The following is a 20,494-nucleotide window of genomic DNA, read 5'->3' on the forward strand; positions in this document are numbered from 1 at the left end:
TACGATAACCACTATAGATGTGGTCAAGACCATTACAGCCCACATATCCCCAGACTTGCAGGTTATTTTCTGAAAATAAAATATTGTGGGACTCTACACATCTGTGTTTAATTCTCCACACTAAAAGTACTCAGTAATGATGCATAGCACAACCCATGGAAGGAACGTTTTTATTTTTTTTTAAATTAATCATTATCTTCAAAGAATTTGAAAAGTGGTTATGTTCTTTTCCCCTCAATCCTCCAACTGTAATTATTGATAATGTAGCCAATATTTTTTCTGAAGTTACAGGCTACAGTCTAGATTTTTTCAACTTTATTTTTTTTATTTTTTTTTTAATGTTTGCTCTAGGGAGTACATGATATTGCTGCATTTGTTTTGGTGTTGAAAAGGTAGGGGAATGTATATAATATTGATAAATATCAGTTCTCATCCATATCTCCCCAGATTTTTATATCTGTGCATCGCCAGTTGTAGATATCCAAAATATTTGATCTCATATATTACACATATAGAATGGAGTTTTTCCTTCATGTTTAAAAAACAAAAATGCAGAAATTGAATTTAATACTGTCCACATTTTTTTCTGAACTCACAGATTTAAAATCCAAACACTTTGGATAAAACCCAACCCGGGTTTTGCATTTCTTGGAACTTTTAACAGTAAATATTATAAGTTATATTTATCACAGTCAATATTTTTCCTACAAAGTTACAAGTTGCTTTCTGGAATGTTCCCAAAACATCTGTTACTTCTTAAAATCTAACCTTTGAGGTCTGAATATAAAAGTATCTGCACTTTTTACAACATTATTCAAAATGATGTCAGTAATTATGCATAATGCATTCCATCTTTCCTCCATGACTTATTGGGTAATTGTTTTTGTAACATTTCAGAATATAGTCACAATAAAGCCAAAATTACAAGCCACTTTCAGTACTTTTCATACTCATGTTTATAAAAATAAGCATCCAGTCTGGTCTGACTACGAGATGAAAAAATGTTTTCTGATTTTCAATTAAGGGTTTTTACTATATTATCAATAGAAACTATTCTTTAACAAAACAAAAAACAGTAGGCCTGCGAGGATAGTACTGGATAAAAAGAAAAATATGTAATGTTTCCCGGGGGCAAAAATGTAAAAATATTAATATCGACTTTTTTAAAAAGTGGTAAAGGGAAATTTGGCCATCTACGCCTCCCAAAACCAATCCATAAAGTTTATTGGTATAAAGAATTATTTTGATTTTTTTTTTTCTTGCAATTCCAAAAGATTATATCCAATTTAACATATCTTAATATTTCCAACCGGATTAATCCTCATATCAAAACAAAAAAAAATAAATAAATAAAAACCAAGACAAAAATTAAGTGGATGCAAGTGAGTTAAGTTTAATACTAATGCTCTCCACAGAAGAGGCAGAGTGTTTGGTTTTCTTTTTTTCCCCGCCGGCGTCACCCCTAATCACCCCTCACTCTTCAAAACACAAACATGAGCTACGAGTTGCACATAAAAATGTCAGCAAACTTGAATGTCACCCCTTCCCCTGACAACATGTAGGTTTTTAAACTGTGCAAAATGAAATACTTCAAGACGAGGTGAATCAAATAAAACTCGGGTCAAAATTAAAACGAAAGTGGGGGGAGCAGAAAGAGGAGAACTAAAAGCCGGGCGTTTGAAATAAATAAATCCAGCATCAATAAGGCAAGATAAGTGCTCAGCGAAACATATTGTTCTTCAACCACTGACGAAACAAATGGAATTGGCATTCTAGCAAATTTCTTCATGGCAAGTGTGTAGATGAAAATGCTAATCTATTGCAGCTTGGGGAATACGGTACATCTTCAAACATATTCTGACTTTTTTTCTTTCTTTCTTTTTTTTTTTAGCTCTTTGAGATAACTAGGTAACAAACGTGGGGAGGGAATGTGAGCCTTGGAATTTGAACTAAGAAGCGTTTATGTGCTTAAATGGGGGAAGAGATACGTTCTCTGCAACAGAGCTCACGGAAATCATGCATTATAACAGGGAAGTGGTTTACATTTTGAGGGAAAGGGGGGATGGGGGAGAGAAAAAAAAAACAAAACAAAAGCTTAGAGAGCCCGGTACTCTCACCCAGAGCCTACGATGTCCATTTCAAAGAAGCAAAAGCTCCAACTGTCCTCACTCATCTTCGTCGTCGTCCTCCTCGCCGTCAGAGAGCGAGGTGCAGGGGTGGAGCTGGCGGTATCTGTCCAGCCACTTCTCCACCATCTGGGTGACCAGGGGGTGGTTGCGGCGGCGGGAGCTCTTCTGCATGGCGACCAGGAGGCCTCCGTCCGTCACGCAGCAGTCCAGCCACTCCCTCAGCAGTTTCTCTTGCTGCTCCTCGTTCCCCATCTGGTCGCAAGCAAGCCACGTCAAAATACTTCAAACATAAAAGTTTCCTCAAAAGTCTTTTACAAGGTGAGACTATGCGCTGAAACAAACCGGAAGCTGAAGTCAAGTTTTGTTTTGTTGTTTTCCCTCCTACCCTTTTTTTACCCTTTCATTTTATCCAAGCAGAAAATATTCTCCCAAAACTAACTTGTGTTGGTTGAACGAGATTTCCGAACCGTTATTTTGGTTATACGCGTTTCTACGATATGTTTTAAAGAAGCTGCAAATTTCCAAAGCAAGAGTGAAAGACATTGGTCTGACCGTTAACACTTCCTGGTAGAAGTTCACTGATGATGCGTGAACGGTAAAGAGTCGAGCCGCAGCGTTCACCACAGCTGACAGATTCTGCCCTAAGTTTACTTCCTTACGTTAGAAGAGCTTAGCTTTGAGCTAACGGTCACACATCTGTTCATTCCTGAATGTCACCCCAGTGAGGTGCACTACGCTTAAACAGCTTTTGTCAGATTTATGAAAATTGAAAATGGGAATCTTTTTTTTTTTTTTTTTTTTTTTTTTAAAACATCACATAGAACTTCAATATCCTGCATATGAAAATGACGTCTAGAATTCCTAAAAGGGTTGCTTGTTGAAGAAAATAATTCCATCAAAATAATTGGTATAAATGGATCTCATTTCACCTAAAACTAAAGTCAACAGTTGTGGGAATTTAATTATCCATTTTAGCGGAAAAAATCAGGATAAAAAAAAATGCTGATGTGGATAAAGCAGGCCGATTCCCCACAACACAATCTATAGGGAATTTTGTACAAAATTACTTTCTGAGCCAGGAAAGCTATAATGAATGAGCTCTATTAATATTAGAAATGGTAAACATCTTTCATCAGAATCATGTCAGAAGCTTGTTTATGGCCATGAAAAATGTACAATTGCATTCATCCAAATATTATTTTTTAGGATTTTCTCCTTTTCACAAACCAAAAAAAACATGTAAAAGGAAGAATGAAATATTCTGACCACAACTCTATGCGAAATATTAAAAAAATAAATAAGCATATCAATTGTCAAGCTAAAGAGAGAGAGAGAGAAAAAATTTGCAGCTACATTAGTAACATCAGTGCCCACCTCCTGAGCAGACAGGAAGTGAATGTGCAGCAGCTTCCTCTCGCTGTCCACTAGCGGCAAAAAGGTGACCGTGACGTCGTCGTCCGTATTGAGGTTGGCGCCTGCACCGCGATTGTCGTAACAGTCGTTCTCCATGGCCACCAGGGCGGAGAAGTGTCCCCGCGTGTAACCCAGGGCGATGGGGCTCTTCCAGCAGAAGCTCTGCTCCCATAACAGAGGAAGGTACACACCTGGGGGACGCAAAAAAAACAAAAAAAACCCCCGAAGTCAACGAGCTGGGACCGGGCGAACCCGGTGACCCCGCAGGCCCCCCTCGCAACAAACAGGCTGTCCTACTGTACACTTTATTTTTAAACTGTGTGTGAGAGTCAGCAGGGACAAAGCACCGGCTCAGATCTGACATCAGAAGCTTTTCAGCTGACTGGAAACAAACAGAGGATTGTTAGAGCAGAGCAGAGCAGAGCAGAGCGTCTGAAGCAAACTCACACTCTGTGCTGCCACTTCTGCCAGAGCACTTCCTGCTGTACGCTCGATGCGTTTGTATATGAAAGCCAGAGGTATAACTGCATGAAAATATCAACTTGCAAATTTCCTCGCAAAATAATAATTTAAAACATTTTTTTTATCTGACGTGGAAGAATTCACCGACAACAAAAAAATTAAACGCATAAGCAAAAAAAAAAAAAAAAAAAAAGTAAGTAAACCACATCGACTAAGATCTGGACTCTTCACCTTGAAAACGAGTGTATCCCAACGTTTCCCCACGGAAACTTTTGTAGTATTTTACGCCGTAGACTATGATGGGTCTTCGAAGAATGTGCGCCAGAACAAAAATGTGGGTCTGCTCCAGGCTGGCCCCGGGCTGAGGGAAAGCAGAGGAGACAACATTTCATTTCACATCTAATATTTAGACATTTCCGGTCAGGTGTATGAGATTTGTGCTTTAGTCTTTCTCCCATTAGCAGTACACAGTTATATTTGCTAGAAACGGTGAAAAACATTCCACTGCTGCAGCTATAACTGGGCTTTTATTACTTATTGTAAGGATTCTTGCACATTCTCTCGCCAAGTCAAATTTCAATATTTTCCCGACTTAAGTTTAGAGAGTGTCCAGGCAAAATAACTCACTTTAAATATAAAATATGCAAATACCTGGCTGTACGAATGAACGGATAGACAATTTGAAGGATAAATAGAATCACAAATGGACCAATCATAGTAGTGTGACGCTACAATGTGATCTTTTAATTAAAAAAAAAACAAACAAAAAAACATGGGGGCAGGGGAGAAATTACATGGATTAGTAGAGCAACTTATTCTCAGAAATATGGGAAGAAAATTAAAGGATACCATTCTTTTTTTCAATCTTGACATATGAAAAAGGTGAAACAAATTCTGTATTTTTCAAGGCTGTAGGAACCCGGATTTTAAAAGTTTAGAGATTATTTTTAAACTCTTCTTTAACAAATTAGCACAGTTTGTCAGGCCAGTTTTACTAAAAACAGCAGGCGTCTTCTGCGCACGACAGAAAGTCTAAAATGTTTATCTCTAAAGATTTTCAAAAGTCTGCCTATATTTCCTAATGCGGCATGTCCCATAACAGACAGTAAAGGTCGACAGTAACCAAGAGATCACCTTTGCTCCGTTCAGCCTTCCTGTCATCCGCTTGATGCTTTTAGCAAAACTGAACAAACCGCAAACGTGTCTCACCACACAGAGAATGGTTTCCTTTTTATTAGCATCCTACATCTGTGCTTCCTCTTCAACCTAACCACCTCCATGATACAGACAAAAGCAAACTTCTACTCAGTAACAACTTTCCCACTGAAGGGTGGGTGTTGCTTTGGGGTCCAGCGGTGTTTCATTATGGTGCGTTAAATCACCAGGAGAAAAAAAAAAAAAAAAAAAAAGGTTGGATTTCCAAGCTTCCAACTGGTTTCTTGGATCATAGCTAGTAGGAACATGATAAGCAACTTAATGCCTAAATCCAAATGTGATTCTCGCTGAACAGTGAGACAATTTCATCTTGGTACATTAAACATACAGAGAGTTGCACAAGAGGCAACAGGGATTTAAAAAAAAGGCTTTTTTTTTTTTTTTTTAAAGCAACACAGCAGTTCTGTTTCTGTCTCCATGCCCATCCCTAACCTGCTCATCTTATCTTTGTACTAACTGAATAAGCAGAAAGCAGATTATGTAACTTCTCTCAAATAGACGCAACAATCCGCATCAAAAAGCTTCAAAAGAAACAAAGTGAGACACAGAAAATGTGCCATCATCCAACATCATATGTCTGGCACTTTCAGGCTCAGTGGAGGATATCTAATCAAAGCTTCTGCGATATTTCTTTATCCTGTCAGAGTAGTGGCTCAGCTAAATCCCCAAATCACGTGCTGAGGAGCAGTGCTGCCTCAGCAGGCGTGTCACTAAAGTAGATCAGCTGTCAATCTGCAGCTACTCTCCTTGCAACTCCATTAATCCACCTCAGTTCTTCGCAAATCTCTTAATAGTACTGGTACGAAAAATAATACCTAGTCTAGTCGTGCAGTCTAGTCATGCGCTGTTGCGTATATTAAATATATATATATATATATATATATATATATATATATGCAAAATGACTTTCTATATCTTAGACTAACTGATATTTTCTGTTTCTACAGCACCTGGCAAAACATCAGTATTACTTGAACTCTTCCAGTTTGTCAGGTTACAGTCACAGGCCTCAATGCATTCTATTGGGATTTTAAGTGACAAAATAGCCACATAACTACAAGGTAGAAGGAAAAGGATACACTTTTTTTTTAAATTAAAAACTAAAGTAGGTATTTGTTTCCAGACTGATTTTGCTCTAATTGATTGCAGCAAGTCTTTTGAGGTTATGTCTCAACTTGCACAACACTGAAAGTTTTACCCACTCATAGAAGTGGCAAAATTAAAGAAAGCATACAGCTAAATAGCCATGTTTAGGTTTTTGCCATAGATTTTCAAATGGACTTTGACTGGGCCACACTGAAACCCAAAGATTCTTTATGTTTAGGGTTGTTGTCATCCTGGAAGGTGGACCATTTATTTCCAGTACAAGTCTTTCAGTCTCAAAGTTTTCTTCCAGTGTTTCCCTGAAACATTTTCTTACCCGTCTCATCTAAAACAGCCAGTTAACGTTTGATTAAACTGAATCGAAATATTAAAAAAGCTCAAAAAATGTGTAAATACTTTTGTGATTACATTGTATATACAAATATATTTCTCGTAGTTTTCTATTTTTTGTAAACATCAGTCATAAAGGAACAGGTACCTGGCTGGCTAAGGACAGGATGAAAGCCCAGTCCTCCTGCCACTGCTCTTCTCTGAGGGAGAAATGTAAACCAAAGCTCTGCGAGTACCAGGACTCCCACTCCTTCCAGCGACTGTAAAACCTTTTAAATACAAAGGAAAAAAGAAAAGGTTACACTAGATTTTCCCTTTACTTGACTCACCCAATGTCCTACTTAAAAAATTAAATCTCAATGTAGGACCTTTCGTCAGTGATCCACATAAAAAATAAAATAAATCAAAGCTGTTCACATAATTTATACTTTTTATATGTTGAATCTCTCCCTAAATCTTTAGAATTTTCCTGCCTAGGATGTATGGAAATAACCTGCAGAAATAGATCAACAACCTGCGTTTTATTTTAGCAAAGAAAAAGCATAAGAAAGTGAGAAGTAATCCTCACTTACAAAGCTGAAAACAATGAGGAAGCCTCAGGGGCAACCGCTAAAAATGGTTTCACGTTTCAGACCAGAACATGTAAATTGGGAAAACTGGCTTCAGTAAGAGTTTTCACAGGCTAAAAATGATGCAGTTTTAAAGCTTAAATAGATCTAATATAGTCGGTTCATTCAGATTTTTTTAGTGTCTGTCAAACAGGCCAAAGCAGGTTCACTCTAAAATGGTAAAAAAACAACATTGTCTAGTGTGGATAAAGAAATGTCAAAAGGATTCCCCGGTACCGAGAACTCTGCCGCCTCACCAGTGGGAGCAGTCGTGCAGGCTGTCATGGAGGGTTTTGCGGAGGACGGAGTCCTTGTCGTAGATCCCCCAGGTGGCCTGCAGCACGGAGTCCAGCAGGCAGTCTCCGGCCGTGCGGTTCCACAAGGCGTAGAGACGGCTGTCCAGGCGGGTCCCCAGCTCCAGAGACCAGTTAATAACCGGAGGCTCCTCTTCAAGTTCTGCGGACAAAATGACAAATGGTTGATGATGATCTGTCGTGAAGACTACAAAACAATGAATATTCCATCAAACCAGGATTTATTTGAAACTTAAAACTTAAAACAGCTTTAAGAAAAATTTTATTTTTCTCATTTAACAAAGGATGATTCAGAAGGTTTTCAAGTAGCCGTTTTATTTGCTTCCGATTTCTCCAATAGACAGTCGGCTTACTGCTTACTCTTTCATTCCAGATATCAGATACGTAAAAAAATAAAATAAATCCCAAATACCTTTCTGCACATCTCGGTCTAGCACGTCGTCAAACAGCTTCTCCTGAACAGCAGGGGGCAAGTCCTCGATATCTGCCGGAACACAGGAGGAACGTTTGTTTTCGTGGCCGTCGTTTAGTGATTGTGCTGTGAGCGGAGAGCAACATCAACTCCACAGTAATGGATCGCAGAGGAGGGATGCCCTTTGCACTTCCATTCCCCTCATGACATTTAGTCGATGGTCCAGTGTAAACACTGCGGCCCGGCGCAGGAGTGTGCGTTTCTGTGTGCATCGAGCCGAGGCGACAGAGAGCGAGAACACAGCCGGCTATTTTCTGGTTCGGTATTGAACCGTACGGCTTTCTCGGAGAGACCGAACCCCGCAGCTGGCCTGGGGCAAAAATCATTCGGCAGTAACATAATTGGCATCACACACATGCACATTATAGACGCACAGCCTCACATCTAACACTGCGTGCTTTGTAATCTTTTATTCAAGAAGTTCTGAGTCATGATGTTGGCTGTTCTGTTGTCAGCACTGTTCCGACCTGGAAAGCACAGATCAGGATTTTTTTTTATTTATTTTTTTTCTCTCCTGCCTGGCACCAGTCATGTCTTTTAGTTGTTCCAGTCTGATACGACATAAAAGTTAATATACATGTTGGAAAAATATTCAGGATGCCGCAGTATCCATTTGTCATCATGACGAATAGATTTTATTTCAACATCAGTTTCAGTATGATAGTCTCGACAGTCTTAGTCACAAATTTCACATGAGTTAACTTTGTGACTAAGGCTACTATAATAAGACGTCAGCTAAAGTTTACATCTTTAGATCTAAACACCAGGCTCTTACAAAAACTTCTTAAATGAACTGAAGCTTTTTGCTCCTTGGTGGTCAAGTGAAGTGCTAGGCTGACATTGGTCAATTTCCTCTCTGTTTTGATAAGACCTGCAGATAATTCGTTCAAGTTCTAGTTCAAACAGAGGTTGGAGATAAAAGTTGCTAGAAACGTACAATTTTCTTTGACCGTCATAAAAATGCCTCGGGTCCCAGGATCTCTCTGAGCAAATCTTTTACCAAGAAATTCGTCTGCAGAAAAAGAAAGCTATAAAACAAGAATAGTAGCAGCTGCAGTCAACACAGCATCTTTTCTAAGGGTTTAAAAAAATCTCACAGATTTCTAAAACAGCCCTACGCATTTTACAAGTTTCACTGTATTAACAAGATTAATCCATTTCAGTCAAAAAGGCAACGTTTTATTGCAGGTGTCAAACTCACAGATGAAAACAAATCACTAATTCTGCCAGTTGGAGCTAAAAGTCAATGTAATCAATTGTTCAATACGTTGCTATAAAGCGTACAAGGGACATTACACGTGTAGAGAAGCTGCAAGTATCGGCGTGTGATGAATATCGGCGTGTGATGAGTTTCGACGTGTGATGAGTACCTGCAGGCAGGGTGAAGGTGACCAAGTCAGTGAGAAAGTAACAGGCAAAGTCTCCTTTGCGCTGATGAAGGGAAGCCGCGATCTCCCTCCGGATCTGCTCCGTCAGCTCAGGACACACCATGGATGGAATGCACTTGGCTGCCTGCTGGTTCACCTTAAACAAGAACAGGATACCGAATAGCTGGAAATGACGTCGTCTTTGTCAAATTATTCATTTGTTATAAAGACGGATCGGGAACTTTTAATCCAGTGCGAGTAATTTTCTGTAGAGATGCAATTAATATTAGCAATACAACAAAACACTGTGTACAGATTAAGAACTGCATTCAAAATATATATATATTTTTTTTTAATTCTTTCTGTGATAGCTGGGACTATGGAGCGGATAATGGGCTCAGGCCACCAAGCTGACATGGTCCCAAGTTATTGGAAGCTTAAGGTTGCAGCCAGAATTTAATTTCACCCTTAAAATGACAAAATATACAGATTACGTTCTTGTATCATAGGTAAATGTTTTGCATATTAATAAGTGCATTTCTCAATTTTGTCAGATTACTTCAAGTTTAAAACAGCTACCCAAGGACAACGTCTTCTTTGGGATATATTTAATGTTGTGATGAGACAAAACATGCATGTTTTGTGAAAAGAGGTGGAAATTGAGAAATTTTAGAGCCACAAAAAACTTGAGCAAACAGGAAGGCCATCTGCTCGTATCCTCCAAGATTTCAACCATCATCTTCCATGGGAAATGTAGGCTCTGGGAATATTAGCAAACTGGTGACAAACTGTGACTTCCATAAGAACATTTATGGCGTAGAAAATATACAAGGACGGCTACTTAAGTTAGCGAAGCTAATCGCCCTAACCTAACTGCTAAGTTAAAGTTGTTGAGAACAGCTAGTAATGGGCACCGTCTTATGTTCTTGACACAATTTAACCAAAGCAGCAAACTCTTATTTATGTAGGCCGTTTGGTGAAAGTTCTTGGTTTCTTGTGTACACACAGCAGTGTCGTTTCTGCTCATGAATGACAAGAGGGTGTAGCTGCTTTTCACTTTATTTTAACCAACAGTTCACCCCACAAAAACCCACAGAGCAGACAGTAGCAGTCTCTGGAAACCAGTAACGTTTTGAAGTGCGTCTAGTCTCCTTCCACCTCGGTAGCTCACGCTTAGGAGCTCTGTGACCAACAATGAATATGAAGATTAAATTATAATCTTCATGCCGTGATGAACTCTGTACACATAAATGGAGCGATGGCATATGCACATTATGCAGGAGTATTACTGACACTTTCAGCATGGTTTATTCATATTAACTTGTACTTCACAAAGACCAAAAGTAACACTTAATGTTTAAGTAAAGGAGTTCTGGTTCAGAAAATATCAATATCGGCAAACAATTGATGCAGCTATCATGATCAGAACTTAAAATAATCTTATAGATTCCACTTTGCACGAGAGGGAACATTTTATATAAAATGAGGGTTTTACCATTTCAAAATAAAGGCACAATTATCACAGCGCTGACATTCTAAACTAAACTAATTCTAAACTTAGTTTAGAATTGCATATCAGTATTGAGATTAATTAACGTTTCTAGTCTTGTACTGTAAATAGTACATTAATTAGTTAACTTTGATTGCTTTTCCCTCCTAAAATCCACACTATGTAAATGTTACACCACTTGTATTTAGTGATTCATATCTAACACTTAATTCCTGTGCATTAATAAAACTACTGTATAAAATCAACGCAAACCAGGGAAACAACTCGCAAACACTAAGACAATTAACAGCCAACTAAAACCAATAACTGCAGGCTTAGTTAATCTAATTCTTACTGAGGGCCTTGTTTCACCCTCCGTCTTCCAGTATCATTGCTTCCTCTGGTTGTAGGACACTCCAAGTCTGTATTAACATCCCCATTAGGAAGAAGTGACTGAAGCCAGGCTAATCCTCCATGTAATCCTTAAAGAGCACTTCCACTGCAGATACAGACATCCGGTTTGCACGGTGAACTGTGGGGAATAGGAAGTAATAACGCATCATTTCCCAACCTGGGGGTCCATGGAGAGCTCATTGGGGACCCTTTACTGACAATAAGACTGTCAACATGTCTTGTACACCGTGACAACCTCAGTCCTTGAGGGACCGGTGCCTTGCAATTCTTAGATGCGTCTTTGGTCCAACACACCTTTACGTAATGGGCAAATAAAACCTCCGTTGGCATCAGTTAAGTCCTGCTAATGACCCAATTATTTAATTCAGCTGTGAAGTAGCAGAGACATCTAGAAGTTGCAGGTCACTTTAGAATGCAGAATAAGGCATCCCATCTATTTTGCCATTCATGGTGACAGTCAGATCATATTTCTAAGATGCTTCCTCATACCACGGACAGGCAAGGCTTTGCCTGTTCACTCAATTTATCAAAGTTTAAAACTCAAGATCGGCGGTGAGCGGTAATGCATCAGCAAATCGCAAAATATGGATTTTGTTTCAAGTTTAGATGACTACATAAGGGCTTTATGACCAATGTTTGTTCCAATTAAGTCCTTAAAAAGAAAACCGAAACAACTCTCCCAAGACTGAAACTGCAGTTCAAACCTCAAAAAAAACATATTCTATCAGGCAGAAAACTTTAACCTTGAAGTGATATCTTAAAGTAAAAATAACCAAAATTCTAACTAAATAAACAGCAGCTGCTTTTTCTGGCTGGGTCAGAAAAAGAGCATGTAAAAAAAACAAAAAAAAAAACATAAGCTTAACAAAGGGATGTCTGTGTACCAGCTTCCTCACAGAGCATGGCTTCAGTCCAGGCAGGTGAAGCTAATAAAAGTCTGCAGTCGAAATGCTTACCTCTGTCAATAAAATAGCTAGCATGTCCTGCCTCTGGAAGCGAATGGCCAGATGGACCAGAGTGAAGCCCACATCAAACGCGGAGGAGCGGTTGAGGAGCTGGACCTCGTCAGCGGTGAGCTGCCGAGCGATGTCGCCTCCAGACGACTTGTAGGCTTCCACTGCGGCCAGGTCTCCTTCTACGACTCCTACACCAGAGGCAGGGAGACGGCAAGGTCAAAAAACCAGCATTAAAAACACAAAGTAAATAAAAGCCCTTTCAGCAGGATAATTCAATCCTCATTTGTCCATCAGCTTCATACAAAACTTCATCTGTTTGATATTAAACTACTGCTAGTCAATTTGTTAACAGCCTGAGAATCTTGGGAGTGTTTAGTTTGAATGCATATAACTGACATTAAAAATAAATTAAAAAATAAATAAAACCTGTGATTGCATTATTTGACCAATCAATCTTTAATCAGAGTCAATCAAGGGAAAATTTACCAATTCTGACTTTGGGCCAACTGAGTGGGACGCATTTACCAATAGCGTCACAGAAGTGAGAAAACGCATTAACTTTTTCTCTTGGATCAGCCTCCACTCAGCATCATGGCTAACAAAAGACGGCACGTAAAAGCAACTTTAGTCTGAAAGACATGCCAACGACAACATTCGTAGTTTAAAATGGACAAAGCGAAGGTCAAAATGACTGCACTGCAAACGTAGTTCTTGATGTCAGTTAACAGTTTGGATGACCTCTAGCTGCAACGTCCAGCTAAGCTAGCGTGAGAACAGCTTTCATACAGTCGCGGAAAGCAGGCGAAACCCTGCAGCCTAAACCCAGAGCCGTCAGATGGTTGTGTCAGGCAGAGGACAGCCTGTGCGGATTAGTGTTACCCCCTCTAATTCTGGACCCTGTGGGCAACATCTGCGATGAGTGAAAAGTGCAACAGCTAGATGGCACACGGGGCACCAAGGCGCTGGAAAACTCAAACAGCTTCTCCGTAGTGAGGAAGTTCTTTCTGCCAGGAAACAGGGTGGCTGCTGCGAGTGAGTCGAACCTGAGAGCCGTTGTAATAGAAAATTTCGTTTTCAGTCTTATTTCATTCCTGAAGGAACTGATGATACTTTTTACCATTTATTTACTGATAATATCTGCTTTGTTTTTGTATTTCTGCAAGATGTGTTTGTCCATTAAATAAGTTTTGCAAATAATGTTAAGATGTTTCTACAGCTGTGATAGCAGAAGAGACCTGAAGACGTCTTGGGTAAAATGCTTGATCTAATGATTGTCTTAAAGGACTGATGTGTGGAATGTAGTTTGTACCCTGTTTGAGCTGAACCCATGAACTGACAAAGAAGTGTTAGAAGTTCCTCCTGAAATCCTTATCAACTGTCTTTCCTGCCATAAAATCATCTCCTCCAAGAGGTGAGAGATAGTTCATGAGGCGGGGGTCAGGGTGTCTCTGTGGCCATCTGGCAGTAGAGATAACATCAGACTTTGGGAGGGTCTTTGTCTTGCTGTGACTATATAACGATGTGATGTGTGTTGCTCAGGGCTCTTCTACTGACTGCGCTCAGTGAGAAGGGTCTTCGAACGCTTTTGCCTTCGAATAAAGAAACTTAAAGACAAAGATTAATCTTTCTCTTATTATTGAAACAGATTCTCATTCCTTGATAATGAAATTTCCATAACACCGTCCAGTCTCATTTTACACACGCTGAGTGACATTCTGCAAACCCGCATCTATAACGAGGCACTAAATGACTCCAGCTGGCACATTCTGTAACAGCAACAGAGCTGAAAAGGAACTTGTAAAATATTAGATTACTTTTTTCCTCTATAAAAGTTGAAATGTTATCTTCAGATTTTCATTTGTGTTCTTTGCTAAAGAGCATCAGGTACAGAGTTAACTTTAGACGGTAATCGTGTTTACATTCCCGGTCCCATTTGTTGATCGTTTTCAACTTCACTCAACAGTATTTGTGATGTGAACAACTAGTGATTGAAAAAAGAAAAAAAACCACCAAAAAACTAAATACAACCAACAAACAAAAAAATTCCTGTACATTCACTACCTAAAAGAAACACTGATCAGGACTTTTCAAATCAAGACTTGAACGGTCAACGGTGAGTTCACCCGATTCCGATTTCTCTTTAAGAATTATAATGTAAGAAAGCATAAAAACAGTGTTCCTATTAAATAGCAAAAGAAACAGACTGCATGTGCGAGAGCAGCTGCTGTACAAAATGACTACTATCATTGTAAACAGAGTTTATCTAAATATATTTTAAAGGAATGAAGCTTGGGAAGCTGAAAAACCAAGACACAATGCTGTCTGATACTCTATTGGCTGGCATTTCCACAGCAGCCAACCCAGGAGCACCGTTTATTTTCCTCGGCACTGATTGGCTGAACCCCAAAGAGCAGCGATAAGGAAGACTGTTGATGTTAGCTTCTGCTTTAGCGCCAAGACCGTCTCCATGGTACTTATGAATACTAAGGTAAATTTGGTGTTGAACTAATAAACTAGAGAATTTTAAGCATTTTTAGAGGGGGTTTCAAATATTTGCGGATTGTTAGCCTCGAATACAATTGCTGATATTGATACTGAAAATGGCTAACGTTTCGTCTTTTTCGCTAATTAAAAGTTTCAAAAACTTGCTGTCAGTGGAACCTGGTCGTTAAAAACAACAAAAACAAAACAAAACAAAAACAGAAGCTGGCAATCGTTAAGGTGACACTTGAACCAATGGGACAGAGACTCTGGCTCGACTGCAGATGTCTAATGCAGCAGAAATATGAGGAAACAACACAGTGAAGTGAGACTTGAGTTCTCAGACCAAAGGAAGTGCTTGGCGTCTTGGTCAAACTACGCCGCTTGATTCAGACACTTCCTGCTTAGAAACAGCACAAGGAGAACTAGCGAGTCAGCTGCCTCCGTACATGTGCTAAACCGACTAAAAGTAGTACTCCTAGCACAACTGTAGTGATTTCTGATCCTCAACAGCAAGTTGGGAGGTGCAGTCGGTGCAAAGGTCAAGAGTGCACTGCTGGTCACATGTTTGCTTTGCCTTCAGGTTTTCTGTTGTTGACAGTTTCTCATGTTTTTGTCGAGGCTATTTTTGTCTGCTGGAGGTCCGTGCTCGGGACATAAGCGCCACTGTTTACAGGGTGTGTTGACTCGCAGCCAAGAGGGACTCTGGTCACAGGCTCCACTCTCACTGCTCTGCCCAGACGCCCCATTCAGCCCCACCAGCTGGGGAACACTCCAGAGATGCTCAAAGATCCTCTCTGTCGCACATTGAGAACATACTCGGCCTCAAGGTTAAATTGGACCGAATTTCAACATTTTTTTTTTTGTTTGTTTAACATCGTTACTACTCAGAAAAAGGAAAAATAAATGTGTATCTTCCATCCTCCGAACCCCTTCCTCCACTTTACCAACAGTGCGGATTAAGCTTAAAAGCTCATCCTGTGCCAGAAAACCAAATAATTTCGATAAAATAAAACACTAATTCTGATAAAAGTTTTCAAATATGCATCGACTATGCTCGAAGCGTCAAAAAGGACTTTCTACTGGGTATTACTGGGGTTGTATGTATAATTGCGACCTATGTTGATTAGGGGAAAAAACAACAACAACTGTTTCTTTACCTAAACTGAAAGTGTAATAAGAAAAGTAAACGCTTACCAGCACACGCACTAAGAAAGAGCCAGTCAGTTTTCCTCATCCGGTTCCTGATCTGCTTCAGCTTCTTGAAGTTGACCTCATGCTCCTCCGTGCTCATGGCTCCAGCTGCGACCTCGATCCTCTGGAAGTCTTCCCTCTTGGCCGTAGGAGGGGATCTCCTCTGAAGCTGGCTGCCACTGCAGCTGCCCCTCCACCGCGCCGCGTCCTGCTCGATGATCAGGGGACAGGACTGCGCGGGCTCCGGGAGCCCCACTGCTTCCTGGTTGTTGGGTTTGGGGAGGTCACACATGACACACTTTGTAGTTCTGGCCAAGTTCTGGTAAGTGCAAGCTGTACATGTCCAGTGTTGCTGGTGCGTGTTGAGTCTGTTCCTGTCGTTATATTCCTCGCACGGGTCCACGGGGGAGTGGACGCCGGCGGGGCGGCAGCCTGCGTTGGTACCTGAAGTCTGGGGCGACTCCGTCGGGCTGCCGGCCCGCGGACGCTGACACAGGCACTGCGTGCAGCGAACGGCGCGCGGCCAGTTCAGGTACGTGCACACCTGGCAGGACCATTTGCCGGCGAGCTCGGCCACGCCGGACGTCCTGACTCTGGGTCTGGCGCTGGAGTCCGGGCAGATCAGCAGGCTGCTCTCGCTCCCAGTTCTAGCGGGATCCCAGTCCGGACCGGGATCGGGTTCGGGGATGTTTCTGTACGGCTCCTCTGTAATGATGGGCCCCGTTAACCTCGGCGCGCGGCACATTGTGCACTTGACAGCAGACGGCCAGTTCTCGTAGGTGCAGTAGTCGCAGGCCCACTTCACCCTTTGTTCCGTCATTGTGGGTTGCTTTTTCCTGGTGGGAAAAATCCAGCTACAAGTGAGACAAAAAAGAGAAGAGCTTGTCAGACTTTGTAAAACTTCTATTGAAAGTTTCGTTTAGGATTCAATTAGAAAAGCATTTCTTCAGAATTTTTTCAAATATAGATAAGAATGGAAAAATATGACTGAGCAGAAAAACATTGTGCTTCCAGAGTTTCTATTTATGTATCAAAAATATATATATAATCTGAGGTTACATTAAAAAAAAATCAGAAAAAGGCCACACAAAAATGATTTTACATGAATCGTTAACAGTTACAAGGTGGATATCTTTTTGTTCATCCACCACATCAGTCTCAAGTAGGAATGGGACGGTTTTCAAGACTTTAAAAAGTTACAGGCTCTAAACTGATAAAATCTTTCATCATATAATTTAAAGATCTTTTAATGGGATGCCAGAGAAAGCTTCCCTTTAACGGAGTGCAGGAGGAAGACAAATGTAGCCGTTAGTCCCATGTGGGAAACTAAAGGAACACTGGCTGTTACATTGATTAGCTTTTATTTGATAAAAAGAAAAGAGAGATGCTGTTTTAAGCTACAATTGGCAAGTTAAGGTTGGTAACCTGAGCCAAAATCATTTGCTTAGGTATGGGTTTGTCTATTAAAGCAGAATGGTAAAAAGCAACACCATGAAAGCTCAGTTTTATAACGCTCAAACTTACTGAATTGTTGTAAATCAGATTTTCCAAGTTTTCAAATTGACATGGAAGCTTTTTGACCGAACCGATCAGGTGTGTGGGTTACAGTGCGAGTAAAATTCAGCACATTGGTCTTGCTCATGGTTGAGCTGTATGAGAAAGTAGAGCTAATGACAAAATTATGACATAAGATCAAAGGTGAAGGTTTAAATCATGGGCATCACATGATAGGAAACTTTTGAAGTTTTGTAAAGTTCTTAAAATGAACCAAGAAAATATTAAAACTAGATAAGTTTTGAAGCTAGCAATCAAACTTTTATGTTTTTGATTGTTTATTCAACGTTGCACGACTCTTGTTTTTTTGTGTTTAATGGTGTAAAGCACCATTAAACACATTAAATCAAGCTCGTAGCTTGATTTAAGCAAGCTACGAGCGCAATGTTAGGCAGCCGACTGCAGGCTGGCTACACAACCGAATAGCCCCTCTAACAAGATAATAACAGCTTGCTACCCTGTTGATCTACAAAGAGCAGAGCAGGGAAAATCTGAGTCATTACTCTGTACAAAATAACAAAAAACAAAATGCTGAAAAAACAAAATTGCAAGAATTTGTTGGATCTTTGTTTTGCAGCAGTAAGACGAGTTTCATGTTTGCAAATATACTGTGACATTTTAGAGGAAAATCTCATAGCTGAAAATTGAAGAAAAAAAATATCGATATTTACAAGAAGTTTGTTTTGTTTTGCTTTTTTTTTTTTTTTTGCTTAGGAGGCAAAGAACTCTGAAATCAACAGAGCTCTGTTAAATTGTGCGAACCCTTTAAATGCTTCGCATTTTTTCCAATTTCTTCCTCAGAATGTGGCAGCTTGTAATTTCAACATAGGTAAAGCAACACAGTAGTTGTATGTTATCAGAGGCAGTGTTGAGTTTGTGCAATAGTGTGGATTCTTTGTTTGGATTTTCAGCCTTCAGCGTAAGCTTGCTAGCTGGCAAGCTAACTTCGTAGCGAATGAACGTTAGCCAAGTATCGACAAAACACCGACAGTCTTCTGCTAGGGCACAACGTTACCTAATAAGGTAAATAAATACGCAATATATTACCGTTTCGTGACGGTGTTGGTCTCTTGAAAGCTGGTGAAAACCACAACAAATCCTGCCCGTCCAGCTTTTGCCCCTCTCCACCTCCGCCTCCTCCTCCAAGTCTCCCCTCCTCCTGCTCAATCAAACCTTTCCCTGTCCGAAATACTCCGTCTGTCTCTCACATGTTCACCTTTACAAGCCCAGCGACACCTCGCAGTACAAAGACAGACTCTCCGAAGTCCGCGACTCACGGTATAAATTCACAGCTCTCCATGGTTTACAGCTGTCCCCGTCTGGTTTAATGGCGGCGACAGCTAGACAAATGAGGAGCACAGCCAAAATAAACGCAAGCATGGTGTCGTCACCAATCATCTGGCTGAGTGCTGGGATGCCTTCAGGAACCGGCGGAATTTTTGGTATCACAAGATTTCACATTGGTACCCATTTTTTGTCATACAACAACTTTTAGAGATAGATAGATTGATAGATTGACAATCACTCTCATCTCATTATTATGTCCTCAATTACGCTCCTGCTTAAAACTTACATCACTGATCATTTAAATGCGTTTGGGTGCATTCCTCCACAGTTAGCCGGGGAACGGCTTGGGAAGTTATGACGAAACGGAGTGGGAGGAGTTACCCTCCTTTATGGAAGTCAAGAGGTAATTGATTAAAGCCACGGGTCACAGACACACACATCGATATTGACAGTGGCAAGTTAGATGCCACTATGTTTTAATAACAAGTGAACGATGTATTATCTTGTCTAATATAGAATGTTTGTTTTTTTTTCACTTGCTATTCACAATGCATCACGAAATATTCTGGAATATTGGTAGAGGTGAAGAAAATGTAATCTTAAACAAAGCTGTGACAGATAGTTATAGCTGTTAAACAAGTTTCCTATAAATAGCACTTAAGTAACATAGTATGAAGTGTTGCTATGCTTCATGCCTCACACGTATTTAATAAGGGGAACTGATGTAAAAGACTAATTCTTCTTCCTCACAAACAACAAGTTAATACTACATTGCAGGTTCGAGCATTATGTTCAAAGCATTATGAACCAGAAATTTTCAACAGCTGCATTTCTGCATTATTTTTTTTCTGATTAGTTAGAAGCAAGGGACAAATTTGGTGTATTGGGATGTGATGGTGGATTATATAGACTGTATAAAACATATAAAAATACATACAGAATCTGTAGATCTGTAATTTGTCTTATGGAGTTTTACTTTGAGTTCACAGAACAAAGTTTTATCTAAGTACACTATTCAAAATGTTCCTTAAAGGGCATTTTTCAAGACCACAAAGTACTATTTTTAATCATATGTTTTTTCAAAGCAGAAACAAAGAACATGATTTATCAACCACAGTGTTCTTGTTTGTTTTCTTCCTGATAAAACTGAAAATACGAAAGGAAATTCTTCAAAATACTCCTCCAGTCATTTCTTCCTGAAACACTATGTTGATCTATATTGTCAGTGTCAAGTTTACATTGAAAGGTATTAATACAAGAATATTCAGATTGAAAGACTAACATTTATCGTCAACTAATCATCTTATTTTTAATTAACTGCCTTTGAATTTCATTATAATATGTATCTTTTTTGTCTTAACAATATATAAATAATTAAGCCATGAATTATCTGCAAATTGATACAACCAATATGAAAATTGTGTCTTTATAATGCACAATTTATAAAGACACAATGACATGTAACACAGTTTATCTCAACATTTAAATTAATTCATCGGTTTTAATCATAATAACTAAACAGTGTTTCGTTAAGCATTTGCTTCATCAAAAAAAAAGAAAAACAGACTGTGAATATGATTCCCTTTAATTTAGTTTTCAGTTGTTATTATTACTATTATTGTTGTTGTTGTTATAACTGAGTGGCGCCATTTGATAGTCTGTTCAAACCAAGCCCACACGGCGCGCCACCTTCCTTCCCGGCTTA

The 20,494-nt window shown here is 39.7% G+C and overlaps 1 protein-coding gene across 1 annotated transcript; it reads right to left on the reverse strand.

Moving 5' to 3' along the window:
• Positions 1 to 1,368: 1,368 nt before the first annotated feature.
• Positions 1,369 to 18,878, reverse strand: zranb1a (zinc finger, RAN-binding domain containing 1a). Its single transcript, XM_008437128.3, has 10 exons — positions 18,550 to 18,878; positions 15,952 to 16,802; positions 12,274 to 12,461; positions 9,418 to 9,571; positions 7,988 to 8,059; positions 7,519 to 7,717; positions 6,802 to 6,922; positions 4,236 to 4,365; positions 3,504 to 3,733; positions 1,369 to 2,381 (listed from the first exon to the last, which is right to left on the reverse strand). The coding sequence occupies exons 2-10, from the start codon at positions 16,766 to 16,768 to the stop codon at positions 2,166 to 2,168; spliced, it is 2,127 nt and encodes a 708-aa protein (XP_008435350.1). The 5' UTR covers positions 16,769 to 16,802; positions 18,550 to 18,878; the 3' UTR covers positions 1,369 to 2,165.
• Positions 18,879 to 20,494: the final 1,616 nt, after the last annotated feature.

The sequence above is a fragment of the Poecilia reticulata genome, chromosome 19 (genome assembly GCF_904066995.2).
Source record: "Poecilia reticulata chromosome 19, P_reticulata-male-v2, whole genome shotgun sequence".
In the NCBI taxonomy this organism is placed as follows: Eukaryota; Metazoa; Chordata; class Actinopteri; order Cyprinodontiformes; family Poeciliidae; genus Poecilia; species Poecilia reticulata.